General features: G+C 41.9%; 2 protein-coding genes across 13 annotated transcripts in view; one reads left to right on the top strand and one right to left on the bottom strand.

The window, feature by feature from the left end:
* LOC147024136 (trafficking kinesin-binding protein 1-like) overlaps positions 1 to 18090 on the bottom strand; it is a 142380-nt gene that overhangs the window by 41257 nt on the left and 83033 nt on the right. For all 11 annotated transcript variants that reach the window (XM_085883733.1, XM_085883734.1, XM_085883732.1 and 8 more), the window contains 4 exons: positions 16662 to 16770; positions 15965 to 16043; positions 10750 to 10880; positions 2400 to 2474 (listed from right to left, as the gene is read on the bottom strand). In XM_085883733.1, the coding sequence (XP_085739859.1) occupies positions 2400 to 2474; positions 10750 to 10880; positions 15965 to 16043; positions 16662 to 16770 (394 nt within the window). The remainder of the gene's footprint in view (positions 1 to 2399; positions 2475 to 10749; positions 10881 to 15964; positions 16044 to 16661; positions 16771 to 18090) is intronic.
* Positions 1 to 18090, top strand: part of LOC147024137 (uncharacterized) — a 74134-nt gene that overhangs the window by 12905 nt on the left and 43139 nt on the right. The gene's annotated exons all lie outside the window — the stretch shown is intronic.

Here is an 18090-nt window from a genome sequence, read left to right on the forward strand (position 1 = left end):
GTTGTATAAATAAACAGGCAAACATACTGTACATAATAGGGATATGTGGGAAAACTATGCGCCGAGACCGTGAATCAAACCAAGGTCCGTACCAGTGCTCTACCATCTGAACTATCTGGGCGTCCCACTGCCTAAAAATTATAATGTTTTTATTTCTGGCTGTCATCAATCTTCCTCGACATTTTCTCAAAGTCCAGGGACCGAACTCCCCTCTTCCCATTGGCACTTGGTTTCCACAGTCATGGTTTTAACTTTCACGTAATTTTCCAGGAACCTAACCCCGGTAATATTAGAAGGTTTATTACTGTGTAACATATCTCAAAAAGTTGTGAACGGGTTATGACAACACTTGGTGGATGAGTTAGGTAGGTGACAAGAACAAGCCGATTAAATTTTGGTGAAGGTCCGGATGCAGATTCGGCCTAGCAGTAGACACTCACAGGACAAGGGGTCACAGCTTAAGAGTAAAGAAGAGAAGAGTTATGATGGTAGTAAAGTAGGGGTCTTTCAGTCAGAGTTGTGGATGCATGGAATATTCGCCCTGGAAAGGTAGTGGCAGCAGAAACAGTAGTTAGGTTTAAATACGAGTTGCACATCTAGAAGCAGCAGGGATAAATATGGTACATGGCTATTGGGAGGAATGGTAGGAAGCTGAGGTATGGATGGGTGATTGAATACCTGTATTATGATTGTAGTCTATAAGAGGGTTACGCAGAAAGGTGAATATGCCATCTGTGATTTTTCATCCCCCACCCTACAACTGTGTTTACATCCAAACCTCCCCCCACCCCCGACCCCCAACAAACCCCAATGACAAACATATATATGCTATTTTTATTTAATTGGAGACACTGCTGTTGTTTTATATTGCATATGTGTATATAAAACCCTGGTGATGTCTGTGCTTGCGACACTAAACTCATCCCCACTCCTCCATCCCTCTAACATCCCCCCCCACCCCTAATCCCTCTGTCATGGATTTTAATGAACTGACAGGATGGTCTAGACTCTAGAGGTACGCACACTCGCCTTTGAGTTGCCTATTCTGGGTTTGAATCCCGGCCCAGCTATAAGCTGTTATGCTGGTGTTTCATAGGCAGGGTGGTTCATCAGTGTGTGTGTGTAGCCTTAGATAGACGTTAAACAGGGCGATTTTGAGATACACCGTGAACAAAATTGGTACACATCTGCCAGCATTAGTTGGTGGACATCAAAGATCCCCCGGTGTCCTTCGTGAAGATTAAGTGGAGCTATCACCGGCACCATAGACAAATTACAAAATCCTGCCCTAACCTACAGAGGGCATTGCATCAGCGGCACAGCAACGCCCTCAGCCCAGGGCCACCGAGAGCCAGAATGGGCCCTGGGGCAATACTAAGTGTTGGGCCCCCTTCAAATTTTTTTATTATTATTTTACAACCTATACGGAGGTTTCCGTATTTTTGACTTCAGAAACACATGCCGTGTAAGGTAAATTGGGGTGTTATTCACCGATTCATACATGCGGATTTGTTTCACACCTTTCATCCGGATGGGGTGTGACCATCACTCGTGTTCATTTCAGTCATTACGGCGATCGTCATGATGTAAATTGTTCTCACAGTACTCTATTTTTTCCCACGCTTTGGTGTGGGGGAAGAGGATGCGGGTCAAAGGTCAAAGGTCATGGGAAGGAGGGGCCTCATTTTGGGGGAATGAATCTCCCTGGACCTGTGCCAAGAATGATTCAATTGGCCCCCGCGAGGAGGAGGGCGAGAGGGCACGCCCCTTTTCTGGAAGCTTCCCGCAGGAGCTGGAAGGGGAGCGGAGCGATAAACGGGGAGGAGTGAGGCGTTGGAAATGGGGGATATAAGGGCTCGCAGGACACCAGTTGGGGCTTTTGGCTTTTTGTCGTCTTGGGTTCGGTGGTTCGGGTCGAGTCGTCGGAGCTGTATGTTTACCATACTGTATGTTTACCACCCATATACAGTAAATGCCACTTGGCTATTCCAACTGTCAATCATCCAGATGCAGCTGAGACCACTGAGATGGGTAAAAGGTGCTCAGCACCAATATATCTCAGTATTTTTTGGATCATGAGCATCATCATCAAGCTATATTGATTGGGAGTTGGAGCCAATGCAGGAGTTGAGTTGTCGACAACAAGGATGTCTTTTGAAAATAATCGGCTCGCACGTACAAGTACTTTGGTCAAATTTTTTTTCCTTTACTCGTTTCCTAAAGCCAGGAATCCGCAGGGAACAATGGGTGTAGCGGTTCCAGGCGATGGTCGCATTTTTAGCAAAGTTGTAACTAGAAATTATAACATCCAAGGCTGACATGACCAAGGTAGTCACAGGCAACTCGGACAGCTCCTTTTTTTTTTCCATGTATCAATGATTTCTCGGTCAAGATCTCACCTCAGTTGTAAGACTGCGTTGTGCATCTTTGGCTGCGCTCAGGTGATGTGTGAGCTCCTCATTTTCTAATGCAAGCTGTGGTGGGAAAGGCAGATGATGGTGAATAAAGTTTCATCAGAATGGTATAATGTTACAAACAACTTTGGGACATGAAAGATAGAAAAATAGACAAAGAACAATATAGATAAGACGACACTGAATGCTCAAAATATTATGTTGCTGTTAACATATCCTTCATTGCAGCGTTACCTTAAAGGTGAGATACTAAAATAAAAGCCTTCAATTCATCATCATCATCATCATCATCATAATCATAATCATCGTTTTACGGCTGTTTCAATGCTTGCACGTGTAAGCCGTGGTTCACCTAATGGCTGATTGCCAGGCTGTACAATCCCTTGCTTGCCCTCTTGTTAAGCCTTTAACTCTAAGATCATCTCTCAGCAACACATCCCATGTTTTCCTCGGACGAACTCTAGCTCTCCTTCCATTCACATTCATATTTATACTCCACCTCATACAACCACCCGACCACATCCCTTCCACATGTCCGAACCATCTCAAGCGACCTCTACACATAACCTTACAAATGCTTTCCATACCAAACCTAACTCTTAATTCCACATTTGGTTTCCTATCCTTCAGTGTCACATCACACATCCACCTCACTATTCTCATTTCATTTCGTTCACACCTTCGTTCATCCTCCTTTTTGATCACCCATGTTTCACTGCCATACATCACGCTTCTAACGCAAGCTGCATCAGGTTTTCCCTTTAATCGGAGAGAGGTCCCTCTTGAGGTCAATTGGAGAAAATGTTGTGAGGTACAGCCTTAAACTTCCTCCAGCCACTTCTAAGTCTTGCAATCACTGCTGCTTCCACACCACCACCTGCACTAATCATATCACCACCAAGATAACAATTTATCTGCACGTTCCAGGGATATATCCCCATAAACTAACCTTTCCGCTCGAACTGGAGTCACTTGTTTACCTGTGCAAACAGCACATTTGAAGTTAGGAACCACCTGCAGTCTACCCCTGATGCCACAACACCTCTTGTACACCCAGCAGTGGCAGCATTTACACAATATTGAATTGCTACCGACATCTTTTCTGCAGACCGCACAGGGCCACCTCCCCCTTTCTTCTACACTTCCTTCTCCCGCACCACTAATCAGTACTTTCATTTTCCCTGTGTTCACTTTCAGTCCTCTGGCCTCCACACCCTCCTTCCATATTGTATGTTTACCCATTACCTCTTCCACACTGTCGGCTATCAGCACAAGGTTATCAGCACACAGGAGTTCCCAAGGTAAGCCTCCTCTGAATTCCTGTGATATAGCCTCAAGAACCATGATGAGCAGGATTGAGCTGAAGACTGACCCCGCGATGAACACCCACTTTCACTTCAAAATCCTCACTCTGCACTCCATTTACCCTTCAATTATTATTGAACGAAAATGTTGTGAGGTACAGCCATAAGTCTGTAGCATACATAAAGTGAAATGTTCAATCGCTCTCCTGCTATTTTCATTAAATTGTGATGGATCTTAATCTCCTTCAGTGATCTCAATCTCACATTGTTACACGTGATTAATGAACCCGAAGGAGTGAAATTGGAAATCATGTATTGCCAGGAGAGTAATCAACATTCGGCTGGCAAAGTCATGATGATGACCACTTAATTTGCAACAGATTGCCATATTTGTGGGCTTCAGGTCCTAGGTTGTACAATGTACAGGAACAATGTTAAAAAAAAAAAAAAACTGAAGACATGCATAAAGAGAACACACATTGACAAAAACATGAACCTCAAAACGAGAGACTCCTGAACAACGTCTCGATGGACTGTGCTTCGACCTTGGAGATTTAAAACTAGATCGATTTTAAAGACGAGGCTGTTGTGGACAGCATATTGAAGAAGTGTTTTCCAGGATGCTGTTAGGAAGTACTGTAGCTGCATGATGATGAGAAATCTTTTAAAATCAAGATGCCATGTGCAGTATGTCCTCCTTTCACACTGGTATGTCGAACATAACTGGACCCCAAAAAAAGCTATTTTTTTAATACCAGAGTTATGGGAAATTGAAAAGTAAACAACAGAGAGTAAAGGGTCAACAGACATATTTGGTAAAGGGGAAACAGCTGGACAAGAATGTTCCTCAGCACAAGAAGAGAGGTTGCGAGTGAAAAGGGGATGTGATGTCAGTGTGGAAAAGCTCAGAGACAGAAATTAAAGAGATCATGAGGTAGAAAGTGGGCTGCAGAATTGAAGGCCTCAAGGAAAGAGTACATGAAAAAAAAAAAAAGAGACACCCAGTTTGAGATGCGCAAGTGAGAGAAGAGGGGAACTAATGAACGGAGGTGTGTTAGGTCAATAATTGAGGAGAGCAACAACAGTCCTGCAGAGGATTGTCATCTGCAAAAGGATGCAATGGATGTCCCATTGAAGAAGAGAGACTTCACTTGCGTAGACCAAGAAGAGAATTAGTATTAGAATGTTACTTTAAGAGATGCAGCATTGAAAATAATGCTTTCCAAAGCAACCTGCTGCTCGCGAGCACAGAAGAAACAGCCAATCCAGGACGAGACCCGAGATACTAGCAGCTGGCAGTTTGATGAAATGAAATGCTTTATGAAATTATGAATGCTCTACAAGAGACTGCAATGCACATTGTATGCTTATGATCGGAACAAAAGGATAATCATATTCAATGAACATATTACAATCGGTACAAAAGGATAATCATATTCCCCTTTTGTGTAAACAGTAATGTTTTGATCTTCCCTTTCTTCTTTAATAAAAGTATGAAACAGCACACCTTGCTAATCATTACTGGTATATTTGTTTGAATTGAGCAACAAACTTGTCCCCATTTTAACCCGAATGCAAGAATGAGGGGCAAGGTAATTTTGATTGTGTCCTGTTTCATATTCAATGGAATTTGACCCTTTTTCAGGTGTCAAATTAATTATTGAACGAACTTTGAAGAGAAGAATTAGTTGGTATGGTCATGTGCCGCGAAGGTCAGAGGATAAAGCTGATGCCATGGACAACCAACGTTTTAATCTCGAGCTGAGGTCACGACTACCCGCAAGGAGCACTCAGAAGACTAGACCTAAGAAAGCAGCAAACAGCCAGAAACACTGAGTCAATTATGGCCCAGATTCTGAGCCGTTTGACAAAACTGGCTGTTTAACCAAATACTAAAGAAACAGGACCAATGCCACAATGTTGGTAATTGAAAATGAACGAGCGATTTATAACTTAAATACTTTATTCAAATTATCTTCACCCAATCACAAACGAAGCAATTACACAGAAATAACGGTTCACCAAATTGTGTTTGCACAATTTCTTCATTTCGGAAGCCAAGGCAGTCACAGTGTGTGAGCATGCTGAGATGCTGTATCAAGCATGTGATACAGACATTATGGTGTAGTGAGCAGTAGACACAGATTAAGCTACTGTATTTATAATGAGGGAAATTGTGAAGAAGCGGATAAAGTAACAGTAGCAGAAGTAGACCTTCTATGTTGTGTACTGCAGTGACGCTAAGAAATGGCACTTTGTTGAGTCATCATCATCGTCGTCGTTTTACGGCCGTTTCCATACTTGCATGCGTCAGCCGTGGTTCACCTAACGGCTGCTTTTCAGGCTGCACGATCCCTTGCCAGCCCTCTTGTTAGGCCTTTCACTCTAAGATCATCTCTCTGCAACACATCCCATGTTTTCCTCTGACGGCCTCCAGATCTCCTTCCATTCACATTCATATTTATACACCTCCTCACACATGAGTGCATGTCGATAGCCTCTCATTCTTGTGGCTCTCGGTCAAAACGTATTGCTTTAGATCGATGACACTATGTGTCATCACGGAGAATGCTCGCACTCTGTCCTGTGGAATCCATATGATAATGATGATAAAGAGACGATGAAGAGCATGGCAGCAGTTCACAAGCCTTGCAGAACAGCATGAGCCCAACAAAGGGTGCTCTGGACAGCCAAGTTAGCCTCACTCCTGCAGGAGCCCTGATGAATGCTGCACCTACGAGAAATTCCTCGTTTCGAAGAGAGAAATTGCCGCGAGTGGAACAACGTCACTTCAACATGAACAATGAACTGCTTCAACAATGTCACTCTCCTTCATGTATTCCTCCCAGCACAAAATGTGATGTCTGTGTCTGTGTCTGTGTCTTTCTTCTCTCTCTCTCACATCGTCTTGGGGAACCAAGCACACCCTTCAAGGGCCAACCACAAAGCTGCCCATTGCCCCAAGTGCCCATACTACTTGGACATGATTCCACTTGTCCTGCCACTCAGCAGTGCTGTTATCCAAAAATGATGATTGCTTCTGTGGAATGGTAAATTGCTTGCTACAACGATTACCAACATTTTTCCACTACTTACTTCCATAACATTGCAAATACTAAACGGCTCTATGATAAAACAAGAGTAATCGTGCATGTAATAGGTTCCAAGTCATATAACAACCACCATAACATCATCAGCCATTCCACTCCGTAAAAGGAAAACATCAGAATTAAATAAATAGAGAAGCAATCATTCTCGTTATAATACGTTTAAAAGACAAGTATTTTTTCCTACAAATGTAAAAAATACAGTTTTGTTTCGCGCACAACCGGGTGTCAGCCCAACTGATGGCTTACATTTTGGGTCCTGTCCTTCCATCCATCTGGAACCGACACTCAAAAACGACTTGATGCATTCTCTCATATTTGGCAATAATATATCAGTGCATGAGGCATGTCAAATTATTTTGGGAATCACAGCCAAAAGTTACCGGACAACGATGATGCCAACCAACGTTTTATGACAATTTTCGCATTTTTCCAGGACATTGGTCGAATGATGACATTACTTCATATGGATAGAACCACTGCGTCAGTTTTTGTGTAAACCCAAAATTCCATATTTTTAATCCATATATTTTTTTGGATATCCTCTCGGCTTTCTTCCTTCGACTATGAGCTTTATTTACAGGTTTATCCTCTGACCTTCGTATCACATGGCCACACCAACTACAGTAATTCTTCTCTTCAAAGTTCTTCCTCACTGGTTTTGATTTTTAATCTCTCGCTGATTTCTGAGCTCGGCATTCTTTCATTCAGAGACAATACATTCATCCATCGTATTATTCTCATCTCTGTTCTTTTCATTATTTTTACATCTTCCATCTGCATCGCCTATGTTTCGCTTCCACACATCAATGCTGGCCTTCTTCTTCTTCTTCTTCTTCCGTATCATCTTGTAGAAAATTATAATTGAAGATTTAGTAGTGATGTTAATGGCCCATTGATGTTGCAAAGGAATTGCTGATTCTCCTCTGCACACAGTCATGTTTTGTTCTTCCCTTTCTTCTTTAATATATTGGCCTGATCTGCAGGCATTATAAAGTCTAACTGTAACAAACAATGGAATGTTTCTGTGTTTCATGCGGATTTATGGTGAAAAAAAAAATTAAGTTATTAACTTTTATGGGCATTTTATGGATGCCCCCTCTCCCCTCTCGCGCTTGTGCATGTAGTGGATTTGTTTATTTTGCACCGCTCCTTCCCAATTCCATATCGAGGCGATCCAGGCGAAGGAAGGGAGTACGTCCTCAGTTTTCACTCCGTTTTCTTGTTTGTTTGATGGTCCGGGCGATATTTCAGCCATCATTTGAGCGAGGAAGCTGAAATTTGGGGACAAATGTGAAGATGTGCTTTGGAAAAAAACAGTAATTTTTTTGATTAATCATTTAATTACTAAATATTATCGATTTATTAATTACTTATTTTATGAGAAAAATGAACAGGACAGAACCATCATAAATATACAGTATGTGGAAAAATTACAGGCCAAGACCGGGAATCGAACCCAGGTCCTCTGGAAAACCGTACCAGTGCTGTATCTGAGCTATCTGGGCATCTCACCAGCTGAGCAACACAATTCTTCGGAAAACACTGACAGCAGGGTTTATGGACAAAACAGAGGGTGACCTGGACAAATAATAGTTTCGGGGAATGAGGGGAAGGGGAGGAAGGACACATGGGGTGGACAAAATGGATACAGAAGCAAACTCTCAGGAAGGATAGACATTATGGGTTGCAGAAATCTAAATTAAAAAAATTAATAAAATGAAGGTTGTAGAAAGCTTAAAGGTATATTGTGCAAATAAAGAAATAATTCAAGGTAATGTCTGCAGTGGTGATGGTAATGTGTATCTCCATAAATAAATAATTAAAAGCTAAATAAAAATGCATACAAAAGTGAATTAAAAAAAAACATATTTACTTATTTAGCTCAAGTTTATACAAAAAAAATTTGCTAATTCAGTTATTTAAAGCTAAAATCGACACTTCCCATTTTTAAGGTGTGGTTGGGGACTTGTATCCTTGTTATGCTGTGCCCTCGATGAGGACTTGCATCCTCGTTATTCAACATTTTCTTCTTCAATCATTCATATGCAGCACATGGCTGCTGGTTTGCATCATGGCTGGGATGCAATTTCCCTTTAGGTGAGGGCAATAATCAAAAATTTAATAAGGTTGCTGGCAGTAACTCGGCTACTCTTCGATGAAAGACACAGTGGGACCTTTAATATTTGCAGACAGGGCACCAAGTGTAATGTATATTCAAAGTAAGACACATACATTGATGCAACACCCAGCACATGGAGCTAATGTTTTGTCCTGATTTTATTACCTCCGCCACCGAAGGTGAAGGAGGTATTGTTTTCACCCCACTGTCTGTTTGTTACTTGCAAAATCGAAGATTTTTCAAGTATATTGGTTAGTCGATTTTGTTATTCTGTTTGTCACCTACAAGCACAATTTAAAACCAATCTTCACAAAACGTCACCACATGGTAGATTTTGCCATAAGGAAGAAGCCTATTGTTTTTGAGGTCAAAAGATCAACATAGACCAAAGGTCAACAACTTGGGTAGTATTTCTAAAATTCTCAATTTTCATCCGATTCAATTGAAATTTGAAGAGGATTTTATTTCAGGTCACTGAATTCAAGGAGCCAATCATTTTTTGAGGTTAAATTTGTTTTATAAATTTTGCAAGCATCGTGCTTTGCACAACGTCTTCTTGCTTGTTTGTCTGTCTGTTTGTGTGGAGGATATCTCAAAAAAAATTGTGTACGGATCCGGATGAAATTTGGTGGGCAGGTTGGGTGTGTGACCAGGACAAACTGATTAGATTATGGTGAAGATCCGAATCCGGATCCAATAAATTTTCAGTGATTCTTCACCATTGAGAGAAAGGGCTAAACTAAGAAATAGCACGATATCTCAAAAAGTTGAGACGGGTTCAGATGAAACCTGGTGGACAGGTTGGGTGTGTGACCACGACAAATTGATTTGATTGTGGTGAAGATCCGAATCTGGATCTGGATACGAGAATTATTTAATTTTCAAAGTAATTCATCACCATTCAGAGATCGGGCCAAAAACGATACAGTCCTGTGTAGCATGACATTTCAAAAATGTATTGGGCCAGACATGTTCTTGTGGATCAGGCATTACGTGGTGGAGGTATGCGATCTACCAAGTGCTCTTCTAGTATTCGTGGTATTCCGAACAAGGCCATGGACCCAGGCCCACTTCTTGTTGTGTTGTTTGTAGCTCTAATATTTTTATGTTGAAATTCTATGAAGGGGGAAACAGTAAATAATTATTTCATTGAAAAACTGCTCTTTTTGGTGATGGAGGCATGGCCATTAACACTTTATTGGTTGACAAAATTGAGGCTCGTTGAGCCGCTAAAACATAGAACAAATAAGGACGTAACAGAACAAAAGGAAGAGTAGAAAGAGAGGAGGGAAAATACACATCAACAGGCCAAAATAAAGAGACTTGGAGAAATCAGGGATGTGGGAAAGAATGAGGGCTAGGGGAGGACACATGGGGTGGACAATATGGATGCAGCCACAAACTTATTAGGAAGGGAAAATTGGAAACTTGGAAAGAGGTGGGCTTGGGGTGGGTTAAGGAAGTAGAAAAACTAAAATATCATGGTTTTGGATGGGGGATGATGGGAGATGATGACCTATCTGCTTTGGTTTGTCCAGTTCTGCAAAAAACTTGTAAATTGTGAAGAAAAAAAACCCCCTGTGAATTAGTGGCAAAATTATGTGATCACTTTTCCATAAAAGTATTTAAAAACTCTGTCTCAACTATCCACTTGACTTTGCTCTGATAAAGCTCTCATCAAAATATATCCATCACTTATATTCCTCATATGTCAGAGGAATAATGACTTGTTTCAATAGACCAAATTTGCAGAAAATATTTTATAAAGTCAAATTAAGAGTCGGCATCGCATATAAACTTACAGTCTTGTTTCGACGTTGTAAATCCACAATCTTGGAAAGGAGTTGTGTGATTTCCTCTTGCTGTCGTGCATTGTCTTCTGTGCGGTGGCTCAACTCTTCAGCAAGCTGAACCAACTGTTGGTTGGTTTCTCCTGGAGGCAATAACATATCCTTAGCCAAGCCTTCAAACATTCCTTTTTAAACAAGTGCTGTTCCTATCATGCACAAAAGCACCGATCAATATTTATACAGGCTTTTCTTTAACGATTAACTAAATTAAATAAGTCAAAAGTTTTGCCATGCAACGGAGGTGCGCAGGTAAAGGGTGTGTGTGTGTGTGCATGCGCACGCTGCTGTTGGTGGCTATCTCCACACGTGGGTGGGTTTCAGGAGGTGCAATGGAGACCTATCAGGTCTTAAAGTATCCAGAGTGTGTGTGAGTGTGTGTGTGTGTGTGTGTGTGTGTGTGTGTGTGTGTGTGTGTGTGTGTGTGTGTGTGTGTGTGTGTGTGTGTGTGTGTGTGTGTGTGTGTGTGTGTGTGTGTGTGTGTGTGTGTGTGTGTTTTCAATGTATACTAGGGAAGAAAGTAGGAAGGGGGAGTTAGGGTTTCATGGCTTTACACATTCCAAGCACAGATACAGAATGTACTATGCACAATGAGGAATGGTAGCAGCGAAACAAGCAAACTAGAAACTAGTATGGAATTGCATCAGTGAAAGGGGAAAGGAAATGGGGAGGTCAAAATACTGCTTTGTTTTTTTCTCTCCCATTCTTAATAGAGCTGGTAGGGTGCCATAGAGGTATGCACACTTGCCTCTCGGCTGTCGAGCATGGGTTTGAACCGCAGCCCAGCTATAAACTGTCATCCTGGTGTTTCACGGGCAGGGTGATTCATCATAGTGTTTGCCGTCCTTCAGATGGACACTTAACTGGGTGTCCCATCCGTAGTGTCCTTTGTGAAGAGTCGGCGAGATATCGCCAGCACTATGAACAAATTCCAAATTACTGCCCTGACTTCCTGTACCAGAGTGGCAACCTGTCGATGATTATAACCCAAGTCAAACAAACTGCTTCGGCAGCAGCGACGCTCTGTACGTGGCAACATGATCTGATCATACTCGGTGTATATGGCTTCTTAAGCCTAAAATGGTACTGGTTTTCATAACTTGACCGACGTTGTTTTTTATTGAGAATTGTTTTGCTCAGCGAATTAATGCTGAGTAAGATTCCAACCACCAATCATCTTTGGTGATGACATGGTGGTGTTTTCTGAAGGTTTAAAACAACTATACAGCAGTCATGTGCTATGTGCAGATATTCATGCATCTGGAAAGTTGATTGACCAAAAATTAAATAAACCAAAAAAAATCATCTTTGCTTTTTTCACCAATATGCAGATGTTTCAAAAAGAATGAGTTGGGTTTGTTTTGTCAACAAAGTGAAGACTCATGGAAGAGCCTGAACACAGAATGGACAAGAACAGAAATGCACCAGAGTTCCTTTCAACATTCTAAAATGTTAGATTAAAAATCATGGCCTGAAATTATATAATCATTTCAAGAGCTCATAGGTAAACTCCTCTTTGAGCTATCCAGTCTGGATTTGATTCCCAACCTGACCATAAAATGCCATCCTGATTGTTCACAAGCAAGGCACATCAACGAGTGTGCCATTCTTTGCAAGAGTCATTGAACCAACTAGTCTATCTGTTCATATTTTTCTTCTTCTTTCATATGCAGCATAAGGATGCATGGTAGCATTAACGGCTAAGAGTGCAGCTTTGCTGCTGATGCAATACACCCTGCTGGTTAGGGCACGAATTTGGAATTTGGTCATGTGTCGGAGATAGCTGGTCTACTCTTCGCGAAGGATACCGTAGAATCTTTAACTTCCACCAACGAATGCCGGCAGAAGGGATGCCCGTTTAACGTCCTCCAAGGTACAGCACACGCATTGATGGATTACCCTGCTTGTGAAACACCAGGATGACAGTTTATAGCTGTGTCGGGATTCAAACCTAGGCTAGATAGCTTTGAGGTAAGCGTGCGTACCTCAACGCCATCCTGCCAACCCTGCTCGCGTTCAATTGTGGATATTAAGGATCAGTTTAAAAAGAGTAGGCCATTGCATACCAGTAAACCTCGTAAAAATTTTAACTTGCACGCTAACCCAAGGGTGATACAGCATAAATAGCAAAGCCACGCCGACAGAAATTATGTAACCAGCAAGCAGGTTCCGCATAGGCAGGAACTGCAATGATCCTGATTATGAATAGGATCATAATCCAACGAACTCCAACTAAAGATTGCAACAAAGCTCATGATCTTTCATTCCAAAAACAGGTTTAACCTGTGCCGTTGCTGCAGTGCCCCATTTCCAGAAAGTTGGTACTCATTTTGCTGACCTCAGAAGAACGACAGGCTGAGTCAACCCACCTGTTGTTATTTAATGGAAAATGGGCTCCAACTCAAGACCCTAAGATCTTAAGCCAACCACCTTAATCGTTAAGCCAACACCAGGGGTATGTTCAGTTACCAAGTTTCTTGTAGAATGCTCACCAAGTGGTTTAAGCACTCAAGCAAGCACTCCATTCAAAACTGTTGATAAGGAACGGCTGGCTTGGTAAACCTAAGCAAGCTGCATGGTAACTGAACACACCCCAAGCCCACCCCACACTGTGTTCAAGTATAATACAGTACTACAATTATAATAAAATGATGATTTTAAAAATCGTTTAAAAATCCCAGAAGTTTAGCGCTTCTGAAGCAGTCATATACCTCTCCCTTAGACGCCGCAATAACATGACGTTGAGTGGCAGTTTAGGAGATGGAGGCTTTATTGATCACCAGTGAACGCATCGTCGATCAGCATCATCCTCACTCCGACCCTCTCACATGCCACGCCCTCATGCTACATATCAATACATTGCATAGTTTTGGAGTAATATGCAGACGATTTGGGTTCTACAGTCTTCGAGCATATAGTTCCATTTAAATAAAGGTTTGAAGGCGAATAAATTAATTAATTCTGGGTTTTACTGTAATTTTCCCCAGTGTCTGTTACATCACCCCCATCTAACATATTGCATGAGTTATTCATACCTGTTGTTTATGGCCTTTATGAAATCCTGAGAAACAGTAAGTTTCCTGTTTGGAATGATTTTCAATTTTGTTTAACTGCCAGGCAGGCAGACAGAGTAAAAATATTGTTATGGTTGTGGAAAACGGACCCCGGGGTGTCACACTCAACACGTAAAGGATTCCCAAGTTAGACATCTCATTACTAATTGTGCTGAGTCAGGTACCTTCCCCTCATATCAGGAACAAGGAAATGCATTGTGAGTGTAAGCAAGTTCCATCCCCGTTGTGATTCCCCACTTTCCATCCTCCCCCCCCATCCATCCCAATCCCTCACCATACCTCTCCAAACCTCTCAAAACCAGAAAACTCCCTCTTCATTCAATACATTACAATACCTCCAATCCTACATCCCTTTAAATCCTTTTTCCCATCCTTTCCCCCCTGCATGTATTCCCACACCGTCACCACAATTACACCGACACACATTAAAAGCCGACATTAGCGCTGCATAACCGATTCTGACAATGCGCTGCGTAACCTACAACACGCCACAGCATAACGTACAAGGCACCACAGTGTAACCACAACGAGGGGATGCACGCGTCAAACCGGAGCCGATGTTGTGCCACTGCAGTGCACCAATGGGAGGCGACACAGCAGAGGTAAAAGCATGCTGCAGTGACCTCTGCTCCCTGAAGACACACCCGGTCTGAGCGCCAATATAAGCCGGTGCGTGCTGGAGTTTGGTGTCCATTTTTTGCACCCAGAAGGCTCCACAAGATGAGATCCAAACTTGCCTGCCTGTCTGTATGGGATATGAATCACGGTTTGTACGAGTTACGAATTACAGCCTATTTGAGTTGCGCTGGGGGAGAAACCAAGCAACGCAGATCAAAGGGTCTTGAGGGAGGCCGGCAGGCACACAAATCCTTGGCTGCGCAGCGGCTCCACACTGACAACCACGATCTGTTCTTTCTATCTCTAATCGCACATCACTTGTCTACTTGAGATGCACAAAAGAGTTGACTAAGCACGATAATCGATCTACAACTTGACCCGTTTGGGCAAGGTACTCATCCACACCTCACACATTTCCTCTAGTGCCGACGCTGCACCTCTCTCTATGACTGCAAACACCATATTCCCTTCCTCCCCTCCCTTCTATACACTGCACTTTGGAGCGACGTAAGCCCACCTGTTTGCATTCAACTTAGCAATGGGCCGACCTAAAGCCCCAATCTTTCTCTCTATACCTCTCTCGCTCTCTCCCCTTTCCTGGTATGATCTTCTGTGCGAGGGGTAAGCTTTTCTTGAGTGTGACTTCTGTTTATGTCTTGTGAATTGTGAATTGTGATTGTAAATACGTTAGTAAACCTCATGAACTGTTGGTAAACGATTTAAAACTTGCTGTTTTGTCTCTTTTCCTTCATTAGTTCAGCACAGTGTGTGCATAATAAATTGATGGAAAGTTGTGCCCCACTGATTTGCCACGCTAGAGAACAAACGCCCCCACCCACGGTTTCACTCAGCCATACCTAATAAGTACACGAGGTGGGACATTGAGAGTGCAGTCCCCAGTTGAGGTAACAAGGTCACCAGGTATGGTAATGCGACGCTGGGCGTGGGGACCCTGCTTGATGTAGTTGCATCAACCAACACCGGTTGCTTAGTAACCCATCGGGCCGCAGAGTTATCCATGGCTTGTCGGCTTCAGGTTTGGAGGTCAGGGAAGCGGGTACCAGAAACCCCCTCGTGAAATACAAGTCAAACAGACACCCCCTTACCCTCTCCCCCAAATCCATCAACCACAACTTACACAGGCCAACTGGCAGAGACGACCGACAATCTTCCCTTGGTCTTCAATCTCCTCTACATCCGGTACCAACACTGCTTGGGAGTGCTTTCACAAAAAAAAAAAAAACTTGCTCCCTCTCATTCATAGGTACAGTATCATCCCATTTAATCTGTAACTGTTTAATGTGATACCAAATGGAATTCCCATATTGCTCAGGCACAAGTTAGCTGTTTGCTATGCATGAAAATCAGCATTTTTGTACTACGGTACAATTCTAGCATGAAGCTTGTTGATCATATTTGAGGTAATATAACAAAATGTGGAAGATGGTCTTATGAAAAACTCATGCTGCAGTTCGTACTTAGTTCAGAGACACAGTTGCTCACAAGCTGATGTTCTTTCTCCTCAAAGTCAATCGTTTCAGTTTTCAGAAAGCAGGCCTATGTAACGGCACACGAGAAAAAGATAACCCAGCTGATGAAGCAAACATAATGAAATGAAAATTCAAACAATCGACAAACTGTACAACTAAAATCTCCTTTGCAACATCGTATCGTATATCATTTACTGCAATGGTTGGACATATCAAGCTGTGTATGAAACAAAAATAAAATCAACAACAATCCATCCACCATGTGAATAAATATTTGATGGGTATGAAATTATTAATTTGATCTGTTGGTTCCATCATCACCGATATGTGGCTCTGCAAATGATGCAGTGACCGTGGAAATTCGGTTAGGAATTTAGAATTTGGCCGGGTTACCAGCAAGCAATGTCTGACTCTTTTCCCAAAGTAGTGGGAGCTTTAATGTTCACCAGCCAAGAATGAGCATATTTAATATCCCCTCCAAAGGTTGGCATGCTCAATGATGCAACACCCTGCCTGCAAAGCACCAAGAGGAGTTTGTAGTCAGGTTTGAGCTTGAACTTCGACAAGACAGTGCCAAGTTATTGTACTTGTTGTTGAGCTATCATGTGAGATGAGATTACCAGTAATGTGATATAACAGAACAAAAATAATAATTCCATATTCAAATTGAACAAGAAAATACAACCGTGGATTTAAGGTTGATGTTTTCCTCTTCAAGGTCCTGTATCCGTCTGCATATGGTATCCAGGTTCACGTGGTGCACGTTAACAGGAATGGTTCCACTCCTTTCGAGTCTAACAGGTGAAGTTAAAAAAACAAAAAAAAAACACTCATGAGGCTCATAGTTACCAGGAGCTCACTGTCAAGGCTGTGAGATCTTTTGATTTGATATTACATTAACTTAGCATGGGCAATCTCATTCACTAGGGCACATTATATATGTGTGTGTGTGTGTGTGTGTGTGTGTGTGTGTGTGTGTGTGTGTGTGTGTGTGTGTGTGTGTGTGTGTGTGTGTGTGTGTGTGTGTGTATGTGTGTATGTGTGTATGTGTGTATGTATATATATATATATATATATATATATATATATATATATATATATATATATATATATATATATATATATATATATATATTGCTTTCGAAAATTAAAGCAACAAAAGTTTTGATGCTTTGTAGTGGTTTTGTGCTATTTCAATGGTACATTTAAACATGTTTATATTACGGTTGCAGAGGGGCAACACATTCATAAGAAACAAACATGATGTCAATGCAAGTCAAAGTTAAATTATGCAAAAAAAACAAAAACCAGAAAAAGAGCAATTAGAGATTGCAGACCCTCACCAGGACTTCTTTGGAGTGGTGTTTTTTTATAAGTTTTTAGGGTAAATCCAATATGACTGCCAAATCTTGTGACCTGTAACATCATATGTGTGAACCTTTTGTTCCTCGTGGACAGGCGGTCATACCTGTAAAGTTTCACCTCGATCTGTTCAGCTATTTCAGAGAAGAAGATTTTTGAAGGTTGAGAAGATTTTTGAGGGGTTTTACCCTCTCCTTCGGCGAGGGTAAAAAGCATGGCTATCTGAAATTAGCATGCAAATTGGCAATGATATCGGTGTACAAATGATCACAAACAAGTTTACGTGAACAGGAATACTCTTAACAAGGTGTGTGATGACCAATGATCAAAAATACAAGCTTGTATACATCTTGTAATCGACCAACTCAAACAATCCAGCTCTCACTTTGAGAAGATACGTCATTTTTTTTTGTCCAAAGCCACGAACGGTTGATCAAGGGACTGTGGGCTGACTTAGTGACCAGAAACACACCTCCCAAGGACGTCCGAAGCATGTTCAGTCATATTTAAATCTGGAGATCAGACAGACGAGTCCATTTGAGTGGTGATGTGGTCCTGAAATGCAACATTTACAACATGTGCATGGTGTGAACTGACGTTGTCCTCCAGACAGAATAAAGTTAGACGTTGTTCTTGGGCCGAAGTGAACCCGACAGGTGTAATTACCTCATCCCTGTATCAAACAGCATTCATAGCACCCCAGCAGATGATAACGAGATCAGTCTTCAACCAATATAAATGCATGAACTTAT

This window comes from Eptatretus burgeri, chromosome 6 (genome assembly GCF_056783735.1).
Source record: "Eptatretus burgeri isolate ZD-2024b chromosome 6, Ebu_testis_v1, whole genome shotgun sequence".
In the NCBI taxonomy this organism is placed as follows: Eukaryota; Metazoa; Chordata; class Myxini; order Myxiniformes; family Myxinidae; genus Eptatretus; species Eptatretus burgeri.